The sequence below is a fragment of the Gossypium hirsutum genome, chromosome A11 (genome assembly GCF_007990345.1).
Source record: "Gossypium hirsutum isolate 1008001.06 chromosome A11, Gossypium_hirsutum_v2.1, whole genome shotgun sequence".
NCBI lineage: Eukaryota > Viridiplantae > Streptophyta > Magnoliopsida > Malvales > Malvaceae > Gossypium > Gossypium hirsutum.
Genome location: NC_053434.1, coordinates 30,451,103 through 30,473,637, shown reverse-complemented (window position 1 = coordinate 30,473,637; position 22,535 = coordinate 30,451,103). Strand labels below are relative to the sequence as shown.

General features: G+C 34.5%; 2 protein-coding genes across 4 annotated transcripts in view; both read right to left on the bottom strand.

The window, feature by feature from the left end:
- Positions 1-8,540, bottom strand: part of LOC107901492 (uncharacterized) — an 18,816-nt gene extending 10,276 nt beyond the window's left edge. Inside the window, exons 1-11 of one of the 3 annotated variants that reach the window (XM_016827529.2) lie at positions 8,411-8,540; positions 8,094-8,254; positions 7,857-7,981; positions 7,682-7,778; positions 7,102-7,198; positions 6,785-6,836; positions 6,545-6,646; positions 6,327-6,473; positions 6,093-6,255; positions 5,763-6,005; positions 5,529-5,683 (exon numbers count right to left, since the gene is read on the bottom strand). In XM_016827529.2, the coding sequence (XP_016683018.2) occupies positions 5,529-5,683; positions 5,763-6,005; positions 6,093-6,255; positions 6,327-6,473; positions 6,545-6,646; positions 6,785-6,836; positions 7,102-7,198; positions 7,682-7,778; positions 7,857-7,981; positions 8,094-8,254; positions 8,411-8,421 (1,353 nt within the window). In that variant the 5' untranslated portion in view covers positions 8,422-8,540. Of the gene's footprint in view, positions 1-5,528; positions 5,684-5,762; positions 6,006-6,092; positions 6,256-6,326; positions 6,474-6,544; positions 6,647-6,784; positions 6,837-7,101; positions 7,199-7,681; positions 7,779-7,856; positions 7,982-8,093; positions 8,388-8,410 lie in introns of those variants that run through there. The other 2 variants (XM_041081797.1, XM_041081798.1) reach the window with 2 other exon arrangements.
- LOC107901509 (uncharacterized) lies at positions 8,434-22,535 on the bottom strand. The gene is made up of 5 exons (XM_016827552.2): positions 22,104-22,535; positions 21,841-21,950; positions 16,107-16,272; positions 8,652-8,724; positions 8,434-8,546 (listed from the first exon to the last, which is right to left on the bottom strand). The coding sequence occupies exons 1-5, from the start codon at positions 22,237-22,239 to the stop codon at positions 8,543-8,545; spliced, it is 489 nt and encodes a 162-aa protein (XP_016683041.1). The 5' UTR covers positions 22,240-22,535; the 3' UTR covers positions 8,434-8,542.

The following is a 22,535-nucleotide window of genomic DNA, read 5'->3' as shown; positions in this document are numbered from 1 at the left end:
CTACTAACTTGAAGTATAAATTACAAAAGAACTAAATCAAGTTACAAATGAACAAAATTTGTTGCTGAACTGGTTCGGCTTCTATACTGCTTCTATGCTGGCCTGATATTGCATTGCAGGCCAAAGTTTAACAAGATCTCAATCCTCAATGCTGTTGCATTTCCTTAACATGCTTAAGTAAATATAACTATGCTGGGATCTTAAACAAGAAAGAAGAAAGTCAGTTTCTCTCAGAAAACTCCTGGTATGTTTATGATAAGTAGCTATCGAGAATCTAACATGATACATATTATAAGCTAGATTGAGGCCTCATTTAAATTAAATGAAGAATTAAAACGAATGTAAAAGAACTATCCTTTGCAAGTTAAAGTTAACTAGAGGAACCATACAAAGCAGGCACATAACAATAAACTAAACCTAACTTGTAAGTGTTATGATCCTGTAAAATTAGATATGAATATTCTAACATATTGAGGAAAAAATCATTCAAAACTATGTATTCCTTAGAAATATGTAAATATATACATACATGAAGCATTGAATCATGTAAGGAAAGAATATCTCTAATTAGAATCTCTATAAATCAGCTACAATCCTTAAAGATTAGCTATTCAATACTGTCAAATAAATCAAAGATTCTCAACATTCCTCCTCAATGTGTTTGGTCTTATTGTGCTGTAATGGATTTTGAGCTATGTTGATAGGTACTTTGTTTTCACATACAAGGTTGATCCATTTTCAGTCAACAACATTAGTTCTTCCAATACCTTTTACAGCCATAAAAGTTTGCAAACACCTTGAGCCATGTCCCTATATTCAACCTCTGCACCTGATTGAACCATAACACTTTGTTTCTTACTCCTCCAAGTGACTAAGTTTCCTCCCACAAGAGTACAATAACCCGTTGTAAACTTTCTGTAATCAAGAGAGCCAACCTAATCTACATTTGTAAATACTTCTATCTTGAGATGACTATTTTTGGAGAAGAGAATACCTTTGTCCGGTGCATACTTCAAATAGTACAAAATTCCCAATACTACCTGTATATGGGCTTTATGAGGATCATGCATAAGCTAGCTTAACAAACTAACTGTATAAGCTATATCAGGTCAAGTATGAGTGAAATAAATCAATTGTCTGACGAGTCTTTAATATCTTCATTTATCCACTATTTCACGATCCTTGCTTGTAACATGTGATTACTCTCAATAGGTGATTTTGCTGGTTTGCAACTTAACATGAAGGTCTCTGTAAGAAGATTTAAGACATACTTTCTTTGGGAAATAAAGATTTTCTCTTTCGATCTAGCCATTTCTATTATGAATAAATATTGTAACTTTCCCAAGTCTTTGATTACGAATTCCTAAGCCAATTGTTTCTTAAGCTGTGTCATTTCTTCCTTGTCATCTCTTGTCATAATTATGTCATCAACATAAATTATAAGGAGAGTAATATTATTCTTGTGATGTGTTATAAAGAATGTATGTCAACAGTACTTTGTCAATAGCCAAACAACACCATGGCTTCACTAAATCTGTCAAACCAGACTTTAGGAGATTGCTTTAGTTCATATAGAGCCTTTTTTAGTCTACACACCTTCATTTGAGTATCTTTATCCTCAAATCCTATAGAAAATATCATATACACTTTTTCTTTCAAGTTTCAATGTAAGAAGGCATTATTTACATCAAACTATTGTAAGTCCCAATCGAGATTTGTTGCACATGATAAAACGATCCTAATTGTGTTCAATTTAGCAACCAGAGCAAATGTTTCTTGATAATCCACTCCATATGTCTGAGTGAATCCTTACGATACTAATATGGCTTTGAGCCTTTTAATTGAACCATCATCCTTGTACTTGATAGTAAACACCCATTTACAGCCAACCATTTTCTTACCCTTAGGAGGATTAATCAGTTACCTCGTATCATTTTTTGCTAAAGCCCACATTTCTTCAATTATAACCTTCTTTCATCTTGGATCAGTGATAAATTCTCTTCAATCCTGTGGAACAGACATAGAGAATAGGGACAAAGCAAAAGCTCTACAGAATGGGGATAAGAAATCATAAGAGACAAAATCAGAGATAGGATGTAAAGTGCAAGTTCTAACACCTTTTCGTTAGGTTATTGGTAATTCTAAATCAATAGCAAATTCAAGTAAAAAAACTCACCTGACAGTGAAGAGTCAGGGTATAGAGTAGATTGTATGATGGTATATCGTTTCTTGCTTTTTCTAGTGTATGTCCTTAAATCAAGCCTATCCAACAACTGTCCACTAGTCTTCTCTTAAACCGAAGTCTCTGTTGAAACTAAATTCTCCCTCGGAAGAGTAATAGAGAAATGTGTTCTCTTAATTTTCAATAACCTCCCCCTGAAGAGATGGTTGTGATGAAGAAAAGTAAGGTTCATCCTCAAAAAATGTTACATCCATACTTATATAATACTTTCTAGATAATGAATGATAACATTCGTAACCTTTCTGTGTAGAAGAGTATCCAATAAAAACACATTTGATTACTTGAGAATCCAGTTTGCTCTTGTGTCGAAGATGGGTAAAGCAAACACAACTAAAGACCTTCGGTGAAATTATGTAATCCATCTTACCCTGTAAGATATCTATACGACTTTTAAAATCAAGGACTCAAAGAAGCATCTAATCAATGAGATAAGCAACAACGGAAATCGTATCCCCCTAGTAAGTCTTTGGTAGATTCGTAGTGAACATAAGTGATCTAGTAGCCTCCAAAAGATGTTCATTTTTCCTTTTGGCAATACCATTATGAGCACTTGTACCGGGACAATTGGTCTAATGTAGAATTTCATATGATTTTAAATAATCATTAAAGTTATACTCGGTTCCATTATCAATTTGCAAAATCTTAACTTTAGCATCAAATTGAGTAGTAACCAATTTATTAAAAAAACAGAAACACGAGAAAACATCACTTTTAGACTTAAATAAAAAAAAACCCATGTCATCCAAGTGCAACAGTCAATAAATGTAACAAACCAACAATTATTAGATAAAAAGTAAGGCGAGTATGACCCAAAACATCAGAATGAATAATCTTAAAAGGAACATTACTTATGTTATTACGTCAAGGATAACTGTTTCTTGTACGCTTAGCAAACTCACATAAATCACAAACTAAAGAATCCAACTAAGTTCTTGAAAACAAAGTAGAAAATATCTTGATAAGAACAATAAATGATAGATGTCCTAACCACCTATGCCACTAAATTGTCTCTCGATCGACATATTTATTCTCTCCAAATAAGGCTTGAGACATACAGGACGATCGATCCAGAAGATATAAGTCATCATACAATCTACCACTGTCAATCGTATTCCCTGTCTGGGGATCTTGAAAGACATAATGATTGGGAAAGAATTCAAGTTCATAATTTAAGGCTTTAGCAATAATACTAATAGATAAAAAGTTAACCAAGAATTTAGGGACATGGAATACAGAGGATAAAGTGATATTGAAAGTATAACAAAATTTGTTCCTGATACGGAGGTAAGGGGGCCATAGACTATTTGCATATTATCTTTAGATGAACAAGTAATATAATTAAATAAGTTTTTGTTTGACCCTATCATATGTCTATTCGCACCAAAATCAATAACTAAGATTTAGAAGTAGATGAAGCATTTAAAACAGTACCTGATTTCGCATGATTAGTCTTAACACCCGATGTAAAGTCCTATTGTGACAAGAGAAGTTGGAGATGTTGAATCTCATTCGAGGTAAAACTCCCATTAGAAGTAGACTTGTCCTCTATTGTCACAGAGCCTGACAAATTTGCCTGAGGCTGAGAATTACTCCATTGTTTTCCACCACGACCTCGAGCGGACGACCATGTAACTTTCAGCATGAATCTTTAGTATGCCGAGACTTACCATAATAGTCACACGTCAAGTGATCTTTGTTAGACTTAGCACCCACTAGATTATCTTGGGTAGCAATGAGGCCAGCTTTCTCAATAGGTGGATTATAAAGCATAACAAGACTCTCATTCTGTTGTACATAAGAGTATGCCTCATGGAGAGAAAGAAACAAAGTTTTGCTAAGAACTTGAACTTGAATACGATCATACTCAGTATTCGACCTAACCAAGAAATAAAAACCGTGTTCCTTCTCCACATCTTCTTAAATTTTTCAGCATTATTGGTACAAGTCACTTACAAATCTTGATAATAATCAAGTTCCTGCCACAAGCCACTTAATTCAGCAAAATATTGAGAAATCATTAGCTCTCCCTATTTTGTACTATGGACCTTATTACGAATCTAAAAAAATTTACGCATCATTCCCAACACAAGAGTAGGTGAGATTATTAGCATTCTAAATCTTTTCTGTAATATCAAGCAACAAATAAGTTTTGGAAATATGGAGCTGCATAGAGTTGATAAGCCATGCTCGCTGAATCCCACTGACTAAAAGTTGAATCAATGATTTTAGATTTCAACGTGGTACCGGTGATGTGACCCTACAAGCCACGAGCCTTGATAAACAACAGGCAGGACCTTGACAAGCAAGGCAATTATGTCCATCAAGATTCACAAGAGTAATTTGCAACGAGAGATTATTGGTTGGAATCATGAGCGTCTCGTCCATTGACATAATGCTAAAAAAAAAAACTAATACCCCAAAAAAGTCTGCTTGAAAAATTATAACAAAAAACACCAAAAAAGATAGAAAAGAGATCCCACACAAAAAACTTAGCCAAAATACACCAACAATCAAAGGAGAATGATCGGAAGGGAGCAGAGAGCACTGTGATAGCATCAGAAAAAACATGGCGGCACATGAAACAAAGATACAAATAGCTTGTGACGATGTGTGAGGCCTACGCGTGGGTCTTCTGGTGATCGAATTTTGAGGTTTCGTCGACTAGAGGATGCTGACTCCAATGTAGGGGCGGTGAGAGAAAAAAATTAAGGCTAGGGTGGAAAGTACCAATTTAGTGTTTCTAGGGTTTTTGGAACAAACTTTGAAAATCAGGAAAAGAATTATTCCAAAAAATTGGATAAAAAATTTGATAGCATGATGAAATTAGAGATGAATACTCTAATATATCGCGAAAAAACTCACTCAAAACTATGTATTTCTTAGAAATATGTACATATATATACATGAAGCATTGAATTATATAAGGAAAGAATATCTCTAATTAAAATCTCTAAAAATCAGTTATAATGCCTAAAGATTAGCTATTCAATGCTGCCAAATAAATTAAAGATTTTCAACAAATCCTTTGTCATGTATTGGGACAATAATTGAACAAATGTTCAATCGAATCAAAAGAATATCAATAGATTCATTATACTGAAAACCTTTGTTTTAAAAACTTACATTTAATTTGCTAACCTGATTAAATTTATCATAAAACACATAAATTTAATATGGTATAGATATATAAACACAACACACGTTATTACGAATTTTATTGCAATATTTAAATAGCTATCATGAAATAAAAATATCAAGTCATCTTAAAAAAGGTTGAATTAATCACCTGAAGCACAATCTCATTTGCTTTTAACCTTGCATACTTTTTCCCTTCTGCTTTCGTCGATATATAGTGACCATCAGAATTTGGAAGCCAGGACCCTTGAATCAACTTTGCCAAGCCAATCTGCTTCCCATTACAAGCAAATATCAAAGTGGACTCTGTAGTAGGAAGATATTGATCAGTATCATGTGTCACAAATGGTGATTCCAATATGAAGAAACGGATGTGACCAATCACCTATAGGAGTGGAAAATATATGATCGACTTCAGTGTCAAACATAAATGGAATAGGACCCTGAACAGATTTCAATTTTACATCCACAGGTTCATCAGGTAAAAGATTTGGTTCAACTGCACCCTTTTGTCCGTTAGCTTCTTGTAAAACTGCGCCTGGAAGGATATACAGAGCCAAGCCAGACTTATCTTCATCAAGAATAGCAAAGTGATTTTCATTGGGACCAATAAATGCTGCATCGAAACCTACAAATTCGACAGGATAATATCATATATAACTAATCCGGTTGATATGACGAGAAAATAGCAAGTAAAACAGGCGAACAAACATACCTTTAACTGTGCTTCCTTTACTATTAGACAACTTTAGATCAGTATTTTCCCAATAAAGGACCACTTCATTTGTAGTGCCACTAAACTCATAAACAACGAGAAATAGATGCCGCTTCTCACTATAAACCATATGCTTAGGATAATATTCCACATTTCCAGGGATCTGAAAGAAAAATCTATTTCAAGATCACAGCCTCATTATAACATTAAAGATACATCCTTTTAAGCATTTACCGATGTGAAAAGTTTCTTGTAAGTACTCTCTGCTCCAGAACAAATATTGTAAGCCATAAGATTCATGCCCTCTACATAAAAAGCCCTGATAGGATAATGAAGTACTCGAGTCTCCTTGTTGAAAAAGTTGAGCTCCAAATGAAAGGGCTGCCAATAAAGTCAGTCATGTCAGACAAAAATTAAAAGGGGACATAGATATTGATGCATAGCCAAGTCACCTGGCAAACAGGAATGTCCTTCAGTTGTTTTTTGGAATCCATAATAGTGATGAGAGGTAGCCTAGATATAGGGACAGTTTTAGCATGACCTTCCATGAAATGCTGCAATAATCAATAGTTAAAAGTAAAGGAATCCGTTAAGAGCTCTTGAAAATGCATTTAACATATATTTTAGAATTTAATATGTCAAATAAATAACTCCATTTGAAATAAATAAAGTTTGTCGAAGGAGCAGCATACACTGTAGAGGAATGCCTTCCGTGCAATGTCTGAAATCGTAAGATGATTTTGGCTGCCATGAAATATATAAATGGTCAAAATGATGCATGATTAAATAAATATCCTAAGATTGTATCATAAAATGGAATCATACCAAGGTAGGAATTTATCCACATTCAACAACACTATGGAATACACATATTTGTGTGATCATTATCCCGAAATTAAACATTTCAACCTCCAATCTGAATATGTTTATCTGCATCCAGATTTAAGTTCGAAACTCCAAATGTGCTTACCAAAACTTGTGTATTTGCTTGAAAACAAACTTAACTCACCCCTTATTGTGTTGTTCTTGCAGTTGCGCTTGAAGATGATGTTCAGCCAAAATTCCCGAGGAACCCATGGATGAGAGCTTCTCCTTTAAGAAAGATGCTACACATGTATAAACTTTCAGTAGATATAGTCAAAGAATTAAGTAGGCTATCACCAAAAGGAATAATCATTGTGATATTCAGAAAAATAAGACATATGGTAAAGAGAAAAATAAATAAATAAAAGCATAAACAACTTTCCTTAATTTCTAATTAGAAAGTTAAGAAATGTATACAACATTATCAACATAAGAACTGAGCAACTTCTCAAGAAACATGAATATACATTCTTTAAAAACAGTGCCCAAGAATAATAAATTCAATTCTACTTCAATCACATTAATGAAGAATAACTTTGCCTAACCTTTGCCAATAAGAAATCAAATGTCATCCTATATTGGAACCATTTTATAACATACTATAAGACTTCAAACTTGACATCCAGGTATATTAAGAAATATAAAGCCAGAATAAATTACTTTAAAACAAAGTATTTTCTTCATATGCAACACTGCGAGTGTAGGTAGATTAAATAAATATCCACCTGAAGATCCCCTGGCACTTTGCAGAACTGCAAAGAGTTGTTTCCTTCCTTCCCTAGTGTAAGCAGCTCTGCTCTTCATGTCAGCACTGGTCATATTCTGTCATAGAAAATGTATGTTACTCATCATAAATTAGCAAACAGTTTTAAGGCAATAATATAGGTAAGTTCCCTTAACTGCAAAAAGCAGAGCTGCTAAGTTCAATTTTGGGTGAACTTCCAAAGCTTTGATTCTTGGTAGGGGATAAACTGCTTCCCCACCCTGCTGAGAAAGAAGACGTGGAATGTCCAATGATTCAATTGCTACAAAGAAAACGTCAAAGGATTTGAGTATGTGTTTTTCAATTAAGATAAATATATAACATATATGTATCTCTTCTCCTACTACCTTCCAAGAAAGTTTGTATGTACTTACAAGCAGGCTCAAAAAAATTTACTTGCGTTGGAGGTTTATTTGGATTAACTTCCAGTCGTGTTTTCCAAACATGTAGAGTTCCATCCTTGGAGAGAATGATAAGTAAACGCAACATTGAGAGCCAAGCAACTGATGCAATAGGTTGAGAACCCACCTGAGTACTGCATGGCAAAAAACAAAATATCCCAGCAGAAAAGTGCCTAGAATATCTACTTCTTTCAACGCACAAAACACACAGGCTTGAAAACAGAGAATAGGTGACGAAAAGCATGTTACATAAAAGGACAATTTTAAAAAAAAAAAAAGGAAATGCTCACATTCCAATCATAATAGGTCTTTCTGTTGATACATCCCATGCAAGAAGCGTGCCACGTCTATCACCAACAAAAATCCATTCTAGTATTGGGTGAAAAGCAAATGCACCAGCACCAAGGAGCTTAATGGTATAATCAACTGAAGAAAGCAAGACAGGAAAAACAATATGACATTGAGCAGGACTAATATAATAAATCTTTTTTTTTCTTTCTAAAAATGGAGTTCATTTTTTCCTCAACTTACGTTGTAGTGTGTAAAGAACCGCATATGTATGAATGTTGTATGCCCGAATCAAACCTTCTGCATATGCTACATACTATTTTTTCAGAAAGGAAGAGACACGAACCAGAAAACAAACAGCTGCTCAGTATATTCTAAATCATAAGAATGAAAAAGATAATTTAGCAGTAATATAATGACCGATAAGACAGGTAAATAGATCAACCATTGGAATAACAACTATATTAGCTGGATGTATCACAACAGAAGATGGTGGGTAGTTATTCTCATGAATTACTGTTTGCAAACATGGATTACTTTGATTTTTTGGAAATTCAGATAGAAAAGCAAAAACCATTTTAATAATTATTTCATCAGAATTAAATGTAATAAGCATTTCACATCCACCCCTTAAATACTGTTGCGAGATGGCCACCCATACAATATTTGCACATTTGGTGGACAACATTGGTGCGAGTTATCTGGTAAACAAGCTATTTGGCGGACTGTCAGTAGGCGAACTATCTGGTGGACTGTTCAAATGTGAATTAGATTCGTGAATACACAAGGCGTAAACTATCTTGCAGATTGGGATGCGAGGTTTAATGCTGCGGACTATCACGAAACTTTTGATACAAGCTAACAAGTTGTCTAACTTGTTTAGAAAAGTTGTTAGATTATTTTATTTATCTTTAATTTGATAAGATAGTTTGAGCGGTGCTGATTTGACAAAAATCAGCCAATGAGTAAATCTCATCTACCTAAACTTGTCAACTTGTCAAGTTGGAGTTGGTAAAATTTTACTATTTAAGGTCATACTCGGTATGTAAATATTTTATTGGAATTGAAAATATAGCAAGTCATATTTGATTGCTAAAACTTGGTTTGTCTTTATTTTATTTCATACCTTAAAAAGTAAAAAATTGGTATTTAGAGCCAATCATCTTTGAAGGTTATTTTTTTTCTTTGTTAGTGCAAAAATGTCATCAGCAAGTTTTTCACCTCCTCCACCACCTATGTTCAATGGTGGAAACTACCATATTTGGGTAGTAAAGATGACTTGTGGGAGCTAGTGAATGTTGATATTGAGCCACCACTGTTGAGGGCCAATCCAACAATAGCACAGATCAAGTAGCATATTGATGATCATGCTAAGAAGTTTCAAGCTATTTCTTGTCTCTGTAATGGTGTTTTTGATGTAATTTTCACTAGGATCATGACCTGCGAGACTCCAAAGTACGCTTGGGATAAGCTAAAAGAAGAGTTTCAAGGTACATAGAAGACAATGCAACAACAGATTATCAACTTGAGAAGGGATTTTAAGCATATGAAAATGAAGGAGTCTGAGACTGTCAAGCACTATTTTGATAGAATCATGGTTGTTGTAAACGACAACAGATTGTTTGGGGATCAGCTTGCTAATAGTAGGGTAGTTGAGAAAGTCATCAAAACACTTCTAGAGAGGTATGAGTAAAAGATATCCTTTTGAAGACTCGAGAGACTTGTCCACGATCTCTCTATCAGAGCTGATAAATGCCTTGTATGATCAAAAATAGAGGAGAGACAAGAGAAGTATGTTGAGGGAGCCTTTCAAGCTAGAAACAGAAAATAGTCGATCTCCTCGAATTGCAAAGAAAAGAAAGACTGGACATACAAGAAAGAAAAGCCAAGGAGAGATGGAGGAAGAAAGAAGAATCCTTCATGCTCTCACTGCAAAAAAACCTCTTATTTGGAGAAATATTGCTGGTTCAGACTAGATATACAGTGTAGAGCTTGCAAGCAACTTGACCACATGGAGAAGGTACACAAGAACAAAATGAAAACACAATAGCAAGGGTCGTAGTAGTATAATTCTTAGGCTCAGGCTATTGATGGGAACTACGTTCAAAAGGAGCAATTGTTTGCAGCTTCATGTTTTGCATCAAGAAGTAGAGTCGCCAAGGGTTGGTTGATTGATGGTGGATATACCAACCATATGACCTCAGAAGAAAGCATCTTCAGAAAGATTGACAGAAGTTTTATTTCGAAAGTAAGGATTGGAAATGATGAACTTATTCAAGCTAAAGAAAAAAGTGATGTGTTGATCAATACACCATCAAGTACAAAAGTAATTGAAGATGTTCATTTAATGTCTAAAATAAATCATAATCTCCTTAGCATTGGTCAACTGCTTGAGAAAAATTATAGCGTAGTTTTTAAAGACAGTAGCTACACTATATTAGCCTTGTCGGGACAGGAAGTTATTACAGTCTTAATGAAAGACAGAAGCTTTCAGTAGATGAAACAAATATTTGGCACAAAAGGTTAGGACATGTGAACTATAAGTCCCTTAATCAAATGTGCAAGACAAATTTAATTGAGAATATGACCAAAATTGAAGAGTAGTATGGCCTCTGTGAAGTCTATCAACTTGGGAAGCATGCGAGGCTTCTATTTCCAGTAAACAAAGCCTGATGTGCCAATGAAAAAATACATTCGGTCCACTCTAATGTATGTGGACCCATAAAAATAGCTTTTTGAATGATAGTAGATTCTTCATTCTATTTATTGATTATTGTACGAGGTATTACTTGGTTTATTTTTTTGAAACAAAAAACTAACATAGCTAAAGTTTTCTGAAAATTTAAAGTACAGGTTGAAAATCAGATTGATAACAAATTGAAGATTATCATGTTTGATAATAGAACCGAGTACACTTTAGACAAGTTCAAAAGCTATTGTGAAGAAGTTGGGATTCATCACCAGCTCACCAATATTTACATTCCGCAACAAAATGGAGTGTATAAAAGGAAAAAAAAAAGATTGTAATGGACATGATGAGGTGTCTGTTGCTTGAAACCAAACTGCCAAATGAATTCTGGGCTGGGGTAGTTAAGACTGCAGTCTATCTGTTAAACAGATTGCCAACCAAGGCTGTGAAGGAGAAGACTCCATTGAAGTTTGGTTCGGGTACAAACCTTCAACTCTCACTTAAAAGTATTTGATTGTATCTGTTTTGTTCATATTCCATTGGTGAAAAGAAGCAAACTCGATAGGAGAACACAGTCTGGGATATTCCTTAGATATAGTAGCAATAAAAATAGGTACATGACCTATGACCCTTTCTTTAAGAAAATTGTGGTGAGTAAAGATGTTGTGTTTGATAAAGAGAAAGCATGGAAATGGGATGCTCCTGAAGCTCAGATGCTCAAGCAAGGAAAGCTTGAATAGGTGTTGTAGTCTACTGATAATCAAACTGAAGAAGAAGACTTTGATGACATACCAGTTAGGGGCATGTGTCCAATTGTTGAAATCTATCAAAAGGCTAATGTTGCAGTTCTTGAACCTGCGAGCTTCAAAGAGGTTAAACTAATAAAAGGCTGAATGGATGCAATGAGAGTGTAGTTGAACATGATTTGCAAGAACTAGAGATGAGAGCTTGTTTATAGGTCACTATATAAAAAAGTTATTAGTGTTAAATGAGTGTTCAGAACCAAGCTCAATACTGATGGTTCACTTAACAGGTTAAAGGCAAGGTTGGTTGTGAAGGGTGTCAATTAGCAATTTAGTGTCGATTAATTTGAGACTTTTGCTCTAATAGCAAGGCTTGATATGATTAGGTTGCTATAAGCTTTGGCAGCCCAAATAGGACAAAAGATCTATCAACTAATGTCAAGTCAGCTTTTTTAAATGACTACTTGCAAGAAGAAATTTATGTGCAGTAGCCTCCAGATTTTATTGTCAAATAAAAAGAAGATAATGTGTACAAACTTAAAAAAGCCTTATACGGGCTAAAACAAGCTCCAAAAGCCTGGTATGCAAGAATTGATGATTACTTGCAAAATTTGGGATTTGAGAAAAACCTTAGTGAGCCAACTCTTTATATGAAGGTTGAAAAGGTCACAACATTAATAGTATCTTTGTAAGTTGATGACTTGCTTGTAATTAGGAGATGTGATGATTGGCTGAAGGAACTCAAGCTGCAAATGGAGAAAATGTTTGAGACGTCAGATCTTGGCAAAATGAGGTATTTCTTTGGCATGAATGTACAACAATTTGGGGAAGGGTTGTTTATCAGTCAGCAAAGTTTTGCCTTGAAGATATTGGAAATGTTTTGCATGAAAAGGTGCAAATCAGCAAGCACGTTTATAGCACTTGGAGAAAAGCTTAATAGAAATGGAGATTTTGATAAGGTTGATTAGAAGAATTACAAATGTCTCATTGGTTGCTTCTTGTATTTAACAACAACACGACCAGATATTATGTACGTAGTAGGTCTTTTATCAAGGTTCATGCACTACTGCAATGTATCATATTTTAAGGCTACTAAGAGTGCTGAGATATATCAAAGGGACTGTCAACTTTGGCGTGTGGTTCATGAAGGCGGATATATTGAAGCTTGTTGGCTACATGATTTGCTAGAAATTAGTCTGACAAATTAGAATTTCCTAGTATACTTTAAGAGCTTATTCTCGAGCAAATAGTCTTTTACATAAATTTTCGTAATTTTTAGGTTTTAAGTTAATAAGTGAAAATGTATCATTTTTGCTCATTTTGTAACTCAATTTAGCCAATAGTTTCATTGGAGGCCTAACGTGTGATTGAATGGTGTAAGGACGTGTTGGAGGTGGAAGAAGAGTGAGAATGACACTAAAGGAAAAGGTATTGCAATATCCACACCTTGGAATCACGATACCTCCAATAGTATGAAAGATTGGAGACAACCTTCAGTGGTATTACTACATCCACCATTCTAAGAAGACCCTAAGGCTCGACATTTTTCGAGGTATCGCGATATCCTCTTCTGGGTATCGCGACATCGACATCGTCAGTGGGATAAAATTGGACAAAAAGGGTAATCTTTATCCATTCGGTTCACCAATCAATCAAAGCCCATGTAGGGGCAATTTTGTTAACGAAAATCCATCAAAATTCAACTTTAAACAACCAAAATTATCCGAGTAGGAGGGAAACACTCATTGGTTTAGTTTTAGCCTTAATTTTCCTTAGGTGTTTTCTTAGTTTTTCTGCACTTTTTTAGGGTTTTCATTTTTCTCCCCTTCTTTCTTAGTTTTAGAATTTATTTTCCTGCATTTACTTCTTGTTATTATTATTCTTAGTATTAGCTAAGTTAGTTATTACTGTAACTTATATTTATTTACACTTTCAGTCATTTTACTTTAATTGTAAGACATTTTCAACTTTAATTTAATGTATTTCAGTTTCTTTTAATTTAAATCTATTAAAATTAGTTTCTTTTATATTTATTGCTTTAGATTTCTCTATTAAATGTTCTTAGTTCTTTTAAGTTTTCTTTCATAAAAATCTTAGCTTTTATATTTTTCTTAAGTTTTACTTTAATGACTTATTTACTTCTCATTTTCACGTTCATTCTCTTTATGAATAGTTAAACCTAAAAGGGAGTTGGTTGATGGAGATGTGGATAAATTGATTTTTGGATAAAAATTAAATCGTAATAAACTAGACTAAATCGAATAGACTTAAAAACTTAGAAAGTGACACCCCTAAGGGAATATCTAGATAAGTGATACTGAAAGGTAATCTTATTGAGCACCCGTTCATTAGTCCCAGATTAACCGGTGAGATCGACAGATAAATCAAAATTAATTTGTCTAAGTTGGTAAAATTGAGATTGAAAGATAAAATGGAGCCACTTAGTAATGTAAGCAATTTAAGCTCCTTATCCGAAAATTGGTGAACCACATTGAAATCAACAAACCACCATTAGTCTTTGGTTAAATTCTTAGTTTTATACTCTTTGTAATAGTCCCTAGATTAGCATATTTAATTTTTTTTTGCAAAATTTCCTTTTTATGATTTGTCATACTATAAAATCGTATTAGTAGTCGCTTAGACTCTATCATATATGCTATTTATCACTTAATCACCATCTCATTTAGGTTTGATTCTTTGAATACTTTGGTGTTCCATTGTAATACTATAAATATTACAATTGACTTGTATGCTTGCAGTAAAGTCACACTTATAAAATCGTTTGTTTATGCACATGTGCGAATGCAGTCACTACATTGACAGTGATTAGGTAGGACTAGTTGATGATATGCGAAGCAGTTCTGGATATCTCTTCTCATTTGGTTCTAGCATGTTTTGTTGGAGTTCCAAGATGCAACAAACTATTGCTCAATCCATAGTTGAGGTGGAGTATGTGGTAGTAGCAGCAATCAACCAAGCAATTTGGTTGAGAAATATTTTAAGTGACTTGAATCTTGTGCAAGATAAAGCATCGCAGGTTTTGTGTGACAATTAATCCGCCTTTGGAATTGTGAAGAACCCTATCTTTCATGGGAAGAAAAAACACTTCAAGATCAAGTATCATTTTGTGAGAGAAGTCGAATAGAGCAAGGAGGTAACTCTAGTTCATTGTAGCATAGAGAGTCAACTGGCGGGCATTCTGACCAAGCCTCTTGAAAAAGTAAGGTTTGAGAAACTGAGAAATGAAATTAACGTTCGCTTCACAAAGGTTAAGGAGGAATGTTGAGAGATGACCATTCATGCAACAGCTTGCACATTTGGCTGAGAACATCGGTATAAGTTATCTGGCGAACAAGCTATTTGGCTGATTGTCAGTTGGCAAACTATCAAGCGGACATCCATTGGCGGACTATCCAAATGTGAATTAGATTCATGGATACGCAAGGCGTAAATTGTCTTGCAGATTGGGATGCGAGGTTTAAATGCCGCGGACTATTCCAAAGCTTTTGATACAAGTTAACAACTTGTCAACTTGTTTAGAAAAGTTGTTAGATTATTTTATTGATCTTTACTTTGATAGGATAATTTGAGCGGTGCTGATTTGATAGAAATCAGTTAATGAGTAAATCTCGTGTGCCTAGACTTGCCAATTTGTCAAGTTGCAGTTTAGTAAAATTTTCCTATTTAAGGTCATATTCTGTATGTAAGTATTGTACTGGAATTGAAAATATAGCAAGTCCCATTTAATTGCTAAAACTTGGTCTGTCTTTCTTTTCTTTCATATCTTAAAAAATAAACAAATACTACCATACATATCTCATGAACATTGAATGATCCAAGCAAAAGAAAGAGGAGATTCAAGATTCAAATATCATGCCTAGCCTAAGAAATCTAGCCGCTAAAACCTATAATGATTTTTAACTCTACCAGAACTAGATCTAAGAGGACCATAAGCAACTAAATACATTTACAGACCTATCAGAAAGAAACATTAAAAAAATACTAACAATAATGACAATAAAAACCAATCCAAGGAACATGAAAATCTACTAGAATAGGTAGTCGAGGATGACAAGCAAGATTCACAATAGGTTTATTCAAGTCTGTCTTTATTTTTGTAGGTGCTCTCCCACCTTCAATGGTCCCAACAACTTCATGCATGGGAATCAAAACTTTAAAAAGTCTATTATAACTTCCATAATATAATAGGATGATGCAAGCACAAAATGGATTTCTAAAATTAAAAAAGGCAAGTAGCAAACCTACCCGTTACACTAATTCTCTTGTGGAAACCAAAAAATACAATTGGTTGGAGAGGTGTCAAAGCAAGATGGACATCTGCATCAGATGAAATATGCTCTGACTTCTTTTCAGGTGAATGTAAAACACAAGTTTGTTCAGCATCAAAGTCACAAGAACGAATTGTACAATCCTGTAACATGAAATTTTCAGGAAAGAAAAAAAAGGGTTATGATTAATGTAGGAGAACTTCATATAGAAAGGAACTAGACAAAAAATAATAGTGATCCATTCACATAAAAATAGAAAGAGCTCATCATACTCATATTTCACTGAATAAAAATGTTAGAGAAAGATACGCTTTTTTCTTCAAAATGTAATACAATGTTCAAGTACAAAAAAAAGGAGAAAATTGAGTACTGGAAGCATACTTCAGGAAAACATCAAGGAAGGTACACTAGGATCTTAGTGGTAATATCATAATAATGGAAGAAAAAAAAACCAAATTTGCTTCTCATGAAATAGCTGTGATAATATATACATCTGTATAGCCTGCTTGGCATTACTCTTCTCAAAAATAGGAAAAATGTTAGAATTAAGTGACTCAAATCCTTATTTAAGTAAAATACAGTGGTAAAATAAAATAAAAGAACTTCGCTCCAAGAGAAGGCCACTATCCATATAGAATTACACTTCTTTTATTTTATTTTAGAATAAGGTTTTTTAAAACTTATTAAATTTTATCTATTTGATATTGATTAGAATAAGGTGTTTCAGTCTTACTAGAATATGGCTTTACAAGCCTATAAATAGACATAGTCTATTCCTCTTGTATTGAATTCGAATTCGACATAGTGAATTTTCTTCTCCTCTACCCGTGGTTTTTTCCCGAAAGGGTTTCCACGTAAAAATCTGTGTATTTTTTATTTTATTTTATTTTTTTCACAAATTGGTATCAGAGCTTCCGAGTTGTTCAGCTCGGTCACTGTAATGGCGTCTTTGAAGTATGAAATTATGCTGTTGGATCGCAACACCAGATTTGCCTTGTGGCAAATTAAGATGCAAGCAGTTCTTGCACAGATGGATCTGGAGGATGCCCTGCTAGGGATAGATAAAATACCTTCGACATTAACAGATGAAGAGAAGAAGCGTAAGGATCAAAAGGCGTTAACACAATTACATCTGCATTTGTCCAACAAAATTTTGCAGGGTGTGATGAAAGAGAAGACCGCTGCTGCATTATGGAAGAGGCTAGAACAATTATGTATGTCGAAAACTCTAACAAACAAGTTGCATATGAAACAACGTCTTTATGCTTATCGTTTGGAGGAAGATGCGTCTGTACACAAACACTTAACAGTGTTTAAAGAAATTCTCTCAAACTTGAAGGCCGTGGAGGTTCAGTATGATAAGAAAGATCTAGGGTTGATTCTACTTTGTTCGTTGCCCCTGTCTTATTCAACCTTTAGAGACACAATTTTATATAGCCGCGAGTCTTTCACAGTTGATGAGGTTTATGATTCTTTGACCTCGTATGATAAGATGAAGCATCTTGTGGTTAAACCCGACTCTCAGGGAGAGGGTCTCATTTTTCGTGGGAGACAAGATCGGAATGCTGATGATGATCGTGGAAGGACACAGGAACGAAATCCTCGCGGTAAATCTAAGGGTAGATCAAAGTCTTCAAACAGAGGTAAAACTTGTAACTTTTGCAAGAAGAAAAGACACATTAAATCTGAGTGCTATAATCTACAAAATAAGATTAAAAGGGAGGCTAAGAATCAAAAGGGAAACAACCAAAAAATTCCGGTGAAGCTGATGTTGTAGAAGACTACAGCGATAGTGAACTTCTAGTCGCTTCTGTTAATGATTCTAAAGTAAGCGAGGAGTGGATACTTGATTCAGGCTGCACCTTTCACATGAGTCCCAATCGGGATTGGTTTACAACTTACGAAATAGTGTCTGAAGATGTTTTGATGGGAAATAATGCTTCGTGTAAAATCGCAGGTGTTGGAACAATTAAAGTTAAGATGTTTGATGGAGTTGTCAGAACACTTAGTGACGTACGACATGTTCCAGAATTGAAAAGAAATTTAATTTCATTGAGTACTCTAGATTCAAAAGGGTACAGATACACAGCTGAAAGTGGGGTTTTAAATATTTCCAAAGGGTCCCTTGTTGTGATGAAAGGGCAGAGAAAGATTGCTAAGTTATATGTTTTGCAGGGTTCACTGTTATTGGTGATGCAGCTGTCGCTTCCTCTTCCTTGTCCGATGATGATATTACTAAACTTTGGCATATGCGCCTAGGGAATATGAGTGAGAATGATATGGCAAAATTGAGCAAAAGAGGACTTCTTGATGGGCAATGAATTTGCAAACTGAATTTCTGCGAGCACTGTGTTTTTGGAAAGTAAAAGAGAGTTCGATTCACTAGAGAAATTCGTAACACGAAGGGAATGTTGGAGTATATTCATTCTGATCTGTGGGGGCCATCTAGAATGCCTTTGAGAGGTGGAGCTAATTATATGCTAACCTTTATTGATGATTTTTCTAGAAAAGTTTAGGCGTTCTTCCTGAAGCAGAAAAGTGATGTGTTTTCCATATTTAAGTCTTGGAAAATTATGATTGAAAAACAAATGGGAAAGCAGATAAAATACCTTCGCACAGACAATGGTTTAGAGTTCTGTTCTGATGAGTTTAATAGATTGTGCAAGTCAGAAGGGATCATGAGACACTTGACAGTTTGTCATACTCTGCAGCAAAACGGCGTTGCAGAACGAATGAACAGAACGATCATAGAGAAGGTTCGATGTATGTTGTCAAATGCCAACTTACCGAAGTCATTTTGGGCAGAAGCAGCCTCTATTGCATGTTTTTTGATCAACCGATCTCCATCCGTTGCCATTGAGAAAAAGACTCCACAAGAGGTATGGTCTGATAATCCTGCTAATTATTCTGATTTAAAGATCTTTGGGTGTCCTGCGTATGCTCATGTTGATAATGGAAAATTGGAACCGAGATCCATTAAATGCGTTTTTCTTGGTTATAAAGTTGGTGTAAAAGGGTATAAGTTATGGTGTCCTAAAAATAGAAAAGTTGTGATTAGCAGAGATGTTGTTTTTTGATGAAACTGCTATGCTACCTAACTTGTCTCTTAAAGACTCTTCCAATAAAGAAAATCAAAAGTAGGTGAAGCATCAGATTAATACAGAGTCAACTTCTCAAGCCAGAACAAAAATTGAGAATAGAGTTGCTTCTTCACCGCAATACTATATCGCCAAAAACAGAACTAGAAGAGAAATTAAACCTCCAAAGAAGTATGCCGAGGCTGATCTAGTTGCTTATATTTTAAATGTGGCTGAAGATATAGATGCAAATCAAGAGCCATCTAATTATTTTAAGGCGGTTAGCTGTGAAGACTTAGAAAAGTGGATGTTTCCTATGCAAGAAGAGATGGAATCACTCCACAAAAATAGAACATGGGACCTTGTGAAACTTCCTAAAGGTAAAAAGGCTGTTCGTTGTAAATGAGTATTTTAAAAGAAAGAAGAGACTCTAGGAATTGAAGAACCCAGATATAAAGCAAGGCTCGTTGCAAAGGGTTACAGTCAAATTCCAGGAGTGGACTTCACAGATGTATTCTCCCAAGTTGTTAAACATAGTTCGATTCAAGTTTTGCTTGGTATTGTGGCCATGCATGGAGCTTGAGCAGTTAGATGTCAAAACTGCATTTTTGCATGGAGAACTTGAGGAGGATATTTACATGCAACAACCAAAGGGTTTTATAGTCTCAGAAAAAGAGGACTATGTTTGCTTGCTGAAAAAGTCCCTTTGCGGTTTGAAACAGTCACCAAGACAGTGGTACAAGAGGTTTGATTCCTTTATAAATTCTTATGATTTCAAAAGAAGTAGTTTTGACAGTTGTGTTTACTTTAAGAAAAACAGTGATGGTTCTTTTGTGTATGTACTTCTTTATGTTGATGACATGTTGATAGCAGCAAAAGATAAATGAGAGATAAGAAAGGTCAAAACCCAACTAAGTAAAGAATTTGAGATGAAAGATTTAGGACCAACAAAGAAGATACTTGGAATGGAGATTCTAAGAGATAGAAAAATAAGTAAATTGTACCTAAGTCTGAAGGGGTACATTGAGAAAGTTCTTTGCAGGTTCAATATGCAGAGTGCTAAGGCTGTTAGTATTCCTTTAGCAGCCCATTTCAGACTTTCATCGGTTTTGTCTCCACAATCAGATGATGAGATTGAGTACATGTCACATGTTCCATACTCTAGTGCAGTGGGATCTCTCATATATGCTATGGTTTGTTCACGTCTAGATTTATCATATACAGTCAGTGCAGTTAACAGATACATGGCGAATTCCGGTAAAGAACATTGGAAAGTAGTTTAGTGGATTCTAAGATACTTACGAGTACTACTGATATTTGCTTACAGTTTAGAAAAACTAGAGATGGAGTCATTGGGTATGTTGATGCTGATTTTGCTAGAGACATTTATAAAAAAAGATCTCTCACAGGTTATGTCTTTACAATCGGAGGTTGTGCAATTAGTTGGAAAGCCACTTTGCAAACTACAGTCGCTTTTTCTACCACTGAAGCTGAGTACATGGCGATTACTGAGGCTTGTAGAAAAGCTATTAAGTTGAAGGGACTCTTTAGTGAACTTAATGAAGACTTTCAAATCAGCACAGTATTCTGTGACAATCAGAGTGCCATCTTTTTTATAAAAGATCAAATGTTTCATGAGAGAACAAAACATATTGATGTTCAGTATCATTTTGTTCGTGATATTATTGCTCATGGTGATATTGTTGTGAGCAAAATTAGTACTGATGAAAATCCTACAGATATGATGACTAAGTCACTTCCTATAACCAAGTCTGAGCATTGCTCAGACTTGGTTGGTTTCATTGTTGAAGTTAAACCCTTAAGGGGTTTTGTGGAAGAGGTAGAGAACTTGTTTGTTGAGAGTTCGTAATGAAGAACTTGTTCATTGAGAATTCGTGTCAAGGTGAAGATTGTTACAATTAAGTGACTTGAATCCTTATTTAAGTAAAATACAGTGGTAAAATAAAATAAAAGAAGAATCTATATAGAATTACACTTCTTTTATTTTATTTTAGAATAAGGTTTTTTAAACCTCATTAAATTCTATTTATTTGATATTGATTAGAATAAGGTGTTTTAGTCTTACTAGAATATGGCTTTACAAGCCTATAAATAGACATAGTCTATTCCTCTTGTATTGAATTCGAATTCGACATAGTGAATTTTCTTCTCCTCTGCCCATGATTTTTTCCCGAAAAGGTTTCCACGTAAAAATCTGTGTTTTTTATTTTTATTTTTATTTTATTTTTTTCACAAAAAACCTAACAAAACATAAGACCCCCTGAATACCGATATCAGAGAGATTCTAATACTAGAAGAAATATCGTTTAAGTCAGCGACTGATAAGTTCAACACACACAGAGAAAGAAAACACCAAACTTTAAAATAACAAGACACTCTTGGGAAAAAGAATCAAACTATTTCCTCATTGCGGAATACTTTGTCAAGAAAAAACTTTGTAAAGGCAATGAAATCTTAAAATGAAACTGATACCAATCTCGTTTGCTCTTCCACCTACATTAACCGATGTGTACCAATACCAATTTTGATAAGTAGTAATTCTATTCTTAGGACAACTATAGTATTTTGTTTGCCTTAATGATCTACGTTAAAAGTTCAAATTCCAGAACCAACCTCAAGAATGGCAATGACACATTGGCCACATGCAGGACTATAAGACATTCGAACCACTGGCGAGCCAATGTCTATAGTAGATAACTTGCTTCCGGTTAAAGCATCAAATTCTGCAACAAAAAAAAAAAAAGTAAAACAGAAAAAGGAAAAAAGAACTGAACAGAACACACACAAGTTTTTCCTTCATTTAAAGCAGATTCAACTTTTAAATCATATAAAATTTCAAAAAAATAAAAATTGGCAAGGATTATAGTTGATATTACCGATGATATACGTGCCAATGGCGGCGGCAACTAGAGCCTGAGTGTGATGAAAAGCAGCAGCATGTGGCTGCAACGGTTGCAGAATGCCTCGAGCAACATGCTGTAGATCCAAGTGTTGCAACGTGGTCCACTCCATCGCTTCTTGTTTTCAAATTTCTCAACTTATAAACCCATAAAAAAATTTTAATGGCAAATAAAGTTAAACTATTTTAAAATGTAAGCGTATAAGCAAACAAAAAAAAATAAAGGCAAAATTCAGGATTTAGGAAAGAAAAAAGAATATTCGGATTCTGATCTAAAGTGGAGGATGGCAAGGAAATGGAAATTTAAGGTCAATTTGTTTACCTTAGTTTCTATGTGAAAAGAGAAAACATCTCCAGAGAGAAATCTGGAGAAAATAATATTAGAAAGATTATAAATATTGATGAACTT

Excerpts from the sequence above, each read along its gene's own strand:
- LOC107901509 (XM_016827552.2), bottom strand. The coding sequence starts at position 22,239 with ATGGAGTGGACCACGTTGCAACACTTGGATCTACAGCATGTTGCTCGA. Across the intron at positions 21,951-22,103 it reads CATTGGCACGTATATCATCG|AATTTGATGCTTTAACCGGA; the intron begins GTAATATCAACT and ends TTTTTGTTGCAG. Across the intron at positions 8,725-16,106 it reads CAAGAGAATTAGTGTAACGG|TATGTAGCATATGCAGAAGG; the intron begins GTAGGTTTGCTA and ends CTGAAAAAATAG.